The sequence below is a fragment of the Acyrthosiphon pisum genome, chromosome X (assembly GCF_005508785.2).
Source record: "Acyrthosiphon pisum isolate AL4f chromosome X, pea_aphid_22Mar2018_4r6ur, whole genome shotgun sequence".
NCBI classification, from domain to species: domain Eukaryota; kingdom Metazoa; phylum Arthropoda; class Insecta; order Hemiptera; family Aphididae; genus Acyrthosiphon; species Acyrthosiphon pisum.
Genome location: NC_042493.1, coordinates 23,266,164 through 23,271,643, shown reverse-complemented (window position 1 = coordinate 23,271,643; position 5,480 = coordinate 23,266,164). Strand labels below are relative to the sequence as shown.

Here is a 5,480-nt window from a genome sequence, read left to right as displayed (position 1 = left end):
TATAATTAATTTGCACTTAACATGTACTTCTGTAATATATATTATAAAAATGAATGACACTTGACTTATAAACTGATATTATTATATAATACTAAATAATAATCATTGATAACAAAACCATGTTGTTATCATACAACATCCTTTCCTTTAAGATACCTTAGCAGTTGTTTTAAATAATAATTACACTAATACATAATAATTTGCATTTTAACAATATTTCAAATAATAATAATTAATAATACAACATTGAAAGTTAGATAAACTATATAAAAACAAAACTTAGTTAATTACTGAGATCATAAATATCTATACCCTGTTCCAAAAGAAAAGACACCAGATTTACGTAGCGAAACCGGATTTGTCTGTGGCCGCCTGGTGTCTTCTCTTTTGGAACAAGCATAAGCGTGCGCACGGGGGAGGCAGGGGAGGCAGCTGCCTCCGCTGCGAGAATTTCGCTTCCCCAAGATCTTATACATTAATACCTAACAATTTTTGATAATACATATTTAAATAATAATAATAATATTATGTTTAATATTGGTATACTGGTATGCTATTTGAAAATAGTACCTAAATATTTAATAATATTAAAATCGACAAACGAAAAACACTTGAAATTTAATAGAAGGCTCATAATATAATATTTTAAAGACAGATGAAAAATATTGAAAATCCATAGTCACAATTTTCTATTTAAATCTAAGATTTGAAAATGTAATACAAGATTCCATCATAAGTTTTTCTACCTTTTCAAGAGAAAACAAAATGTCTACAAACAAATCAAATTCAATTTTTATGAGCGTTTGAAGTTCATATTTTTACAACATTGGATATTCACTCGATTTCTCATGTAGCGATTTTCTTATTTAGTTGAAATTCGAATTTAACAACATCCGATACAGTGATCCACTTGTAACCTACTGTATAGAAGAGCGACACCCACTTGCCAACATTTTTTTTATTATACATTCTTAATAATTTTTTATATGTGTTCTTGATTGTCAAAGATATTATTAAAAAGGACTTATTGAAAACTCTTTTGGTCATTTTATGTTTAACCGAACTCTTAACCGTATAGAACAATATCACGGTTTAATAGAACCATATACTTAATTTTGTGTGAATATTTATCTAAATTATCGTTGTCTCATATCAAGCTGGGGAAAAATCGGAAGAGGTGTTTGTAGTCTGGACCTTCTTAGCTGAGGTATTGCCTCCCTTGCCAAGAAGACCTGCGCACGCTTATGGGAACAAGATATAGCTTGGTTGGTTTTTTAACTACTCTTCCTACTTTTGTTTTTGTTACTTTACCATTCAATCCTTCACTCACCACTTTTTCATTACTTTAACTATCTTTAATTGTTTCCTCTTTTTCATTACTACTTGCTCCTAATATTATATCATCAGTGTCTTCATAATTGTCAATATAGAGTTGTTCCTTTGTGTGACGTAAATGATATGATGTACGCCTGACTATTTGCCCATTTTGTAGCTTGATTACATATGACCTTGGGTAATTTTTTAATTTACTTAATACTTTTCAAGGTAACCATACTCTTCCTTCATTTACAACCACATCATTATTTGCATTAAACTCATCTTTAGATTTAGTTCTTTTATCATAATATCTTTATAGTTGGCTTGATAGTTTAACATCCTGTTTTCATCATTAACTTGAACTTTAGGTTTTAAAGTATTCCACTTACTGGAAACATAGTTCTTAAAAGAGTCTACTCATGACTAATTCACATGGTGCAGCTTCTATCTGCGGTAATGTTGTACACCTATACTCAAGCAAAATGTCTAATATTTCTTTTTTCTCAAAATCAGCTATCCTAAGCATTTGTTTGGCTGCTTGTACTGCTCTTTCTGCCGGCCCATTAGACTGAGGGTATCTAGGACTAGATGTTAGTAAATTTATATTATACATTACACAAAATTGCTTAAATACATCAGAACTATAAGGTTGATTATCAGAATATATTATTTGTGGATATACATGTGTACTGATGATCTTTTTTAATTGTTGTATGACTTCTTGAGCTGTTTTAAAATTTATTTTGATTATTTCTAGCCATTTTGAATAATGATCAAATACAAAATCATAGTCCTTACCACCATAAGTCAATATGCCAGAACTTATAAATTCAAAAGGTAGTTTAGCCACTTTGTGATGTTGTAATGGCTCTTTTATATTAGAATTTTTAAATCTATCACAAACTTTGGAACTCAATACATATTGTTTTATTTCATTATTCAACTCAGGCCAGTATACTAACTGCTTAGCTCTAAGTACAGTTTTATTTACTCCATTATGTCATTCGTGTAACTGCTGTAATGCTAACCGTCTCAGGCTGTAAGGCATAATAATTTTATTCTTAACATACAGTACTCTTTTTTCAACAACAATATCATTACGATGACTTCAATAATGTTGAATCTCGCCACTAATCTTATTTTTATTCTTCGGCCAATCTTCATCATGGTATTTTAAAATTTTCACTAGAACTAGGTCATGTTTTGTAGCCTCAGCTATTTTAGAAACATTTATAGTATTTATAGAATTATTAATTGAATGTACTTCCTCTTCAATATTAATTTCCTTGTCAAATTCATTATTAATATAATTTTTTGACAACAGCAAAATGCATTTCTTTACCTGGTAAATAATTAATTTCTAAATCATAGATCAATAGTTTGAGTTTCATTCTTTGTAACCTATATATGACTATGAAAATTTTTTTTATTTATTTATGTTAATGGTGAATGATCCGTCCAAATTTTTGGATGATATCCATAAATAAAATTATGAATCTTGCGACATGAAAACAAAATACTTAACAATTCTTTGTCAATTTGTGGGTACTGTTTCTCTGAATCTGTTAAACTCCTGGAGGAAAATGCTACTGGCTTTCCTTCTTGCATTAAGCAGCAACCTAGTCCTACTAGAGCTATCACATTGAATACTTATTTCCTTTTTTAGATCAAAATTAACAAGGACAGGTGAGTAAGTAATTATATGTTTCAATTGTCTTATAACTTCACTATGAATGTTAGTCCATGTCCAGTGCACATTTTTCTTTAGCAACTCTCTTATGGGAGCAATCAATTGTGACATGTTGGGTATAAATTGCCTAAGGAAATAGAACATCCCTATGATTTTTTGTAGTTCTACTTTAATTTTAGGTTCTTTTAATCTGTTAATCGCCTCAACTAGGTCTGGATCAACTTTCATTCCCTCCATACTAAAAATCATACCTAAATAATTGATTTCTTTCTTTTTATATATAAACTTGTCTGCATTCAATTTTATTCCAACAGATTTTGCCCTTTCCAATACAGACTTTACCGTTATATCATATGTTTTTTCATCCTCAGCCGCAATTAATATGTCATCAAATAAATTTTAATATTTTCAATATCCCCAAAACACTTCTGATTCTGTTTTTGGAACTCTTCAGGTGCACATGACAGACCAAATGGAAGCCTAGTAAATTTATAATATCCGAAATGCGTACTAAAGCTACATATATTGCTGGATTCTTTAGGCAGCTTAATTTGCCAAAACCCATTTTTAAGATCTAACAATGAGTACCACATTTTATTACTTAAGCTCATTCTAATCTCATCCATTGTTGGTATTAAATGATGTTCTCGAATTAATTAATTAATTAACTTTGTTTAATTCTAAAGGATCTAAACAGATTCTCATTTTTTTATTGGGCTTTTCAACAATAACAATATTACTAGACCATTTACCTAGTCTATCTATAGGCACTATTACACCATCTTTAGTCATGATGTCTAGTGTTTTTTTTAGTTCAATCTTTATTGATTCTGGTACCCTCCTCAGTGGATTAATCCAACCTTCACTATTCTCTCCAATTTTAATATCATATTCCTCTGGAAAACTTCCTAAACCTTCAAACACATCTTTATACTTACTAACTAACTGTTTCTCCACATTATTACTTTTAATACTATATATTTATATTTTACCAACCAAACTATACTTAACACATGTGTCTAGTCCTAAAATAGGTGTACATTTATTTTGTACTTTATCATCAACAAGAATAAACCTGAGCTTAACATTTTGATTTGAAATTAAACAATTCATTTTTACAGCCCCAACAAATTTAATAACATATCCCCCATATGCTTGAATCTTATAATTAATTTGTTCAACGATTTCATTCCTTTTAATATTATTAAACAGACTTAGGGCCAGTATTACAATCATCGGTATGCTTCGATTACGCTTAACCGACTGATAACAGATTTTATTACCGGCCGAATTCGGCCGGTTAGGAGTCGGTTAAATTTAACGGGAGATGGTAATACTGGCCCTAAGGGTAATAAAGGTTAAAGGGTAATAAAGGCCTTCAAGGTAATATATCAATGTCCGAACCAGTATTTAACTTAAGATTTACATCATAGTTATAAATTAATATATTTTTAAACCATCCATTCACAGTATTAGGGTTAGGGCACTGTTCACTTATACTTGATACTATTACTGAACAAATATCAAATAGGTTATGCTCAGACTCACTATTTACATTATTTTTTTAACAATATTCACCAATATTCAATATCTTATGTTGATTATTAACTCTACAGCTTACTTTAAAATGATTGGGTCTTCCACAATTGACACAATTTTTTTCCATATGCCGGGCAGCTTCTTGGTCCATGTTATATCCACATTTCTTACAGTTATACTGATCGGTTTCTAGTGTTAACGGATTCTCTACTTGTGCTGCGTTTGACTGCTTTCTCCAATTTTTTAGATTATTCGATTTTTCGCCATAAACTTTTTGAACATTTTTCTCTTCAACTAATCCTCCATTATCAGTTAGTAAATGTTGCTGATATCGAGCCAATTCTGCGGATTTACAATGATCTATAGTTTTCTCAAGTTTAAGGTCTAGTGCTCTAAGGAGTCTTTCTTGTAGACCCAAGTCTTTGACACCCAGTACTAGTCTGATTCGTACCATATTCTCTTCCAGATTACCAAACTCACAGCGTATGGCTAGGTTGCGTATATCTCTTAAAAATTTGTCAAACGCTTCCCCTTCTTCCTAATGACGACGGAACAATTTAAATTGTTCAATTATTACGTTACCTTTAGGTTCATAATACTGTTGTATTTCATGAAAAATTTTTTAACACAACCAGGATTATTATCACTAGTAATATTAATGGATTCTAAAAACTCATATGCTTCATCACCAATTACACTTAAAATTATTGCAACTTTGAGTTTATCTGACTTTTCATCCAAGTCATTGGCCAATCAATAAAATTGAAATTTTGACTTAAATAACCTTAAATTATGAATTACCATGCTTGTTTCACTAATATCTAGTGGTGACGGAACAGGAACTACTTGATCATTCGACTGCGCCATGTTTTATATTTAACATTAAAGTATAATTTATTAAACACTGTTTCTCTGTATTTTATAAAGATTTATT

General features: G+C 30.2%; 1 protein-coding gene across 1 annotated transcript; it reads right to left on the bottom strand.

The window, feature by feature from the left end:
- Window positions 1-1,345: 1,345 nt before the first annotated feature.
- LOC103307744 lies at window positions 1,346-2,365 on the bottom strand. Its single transcript, XM_008180012.1, has 4 exons — window positions 2,346-2,365; window positions 1,791-2,288; window positions 1,571-1,705; window positions 1,346-1,508 (listed from the first exon to the last, which is right to left on the bottom strand). The coding sequence occupies exons 1-4, from the start codon at window positions 2,363-2,365 to the stop codon at window positions 1,346-1,348; spliced, it is 816 nt and encodes a 271-aa protein (XP_008178234.1).
- Between the last annotated feature and the right edge of the window lie 3,115 nt (window positions 2,366-5,480).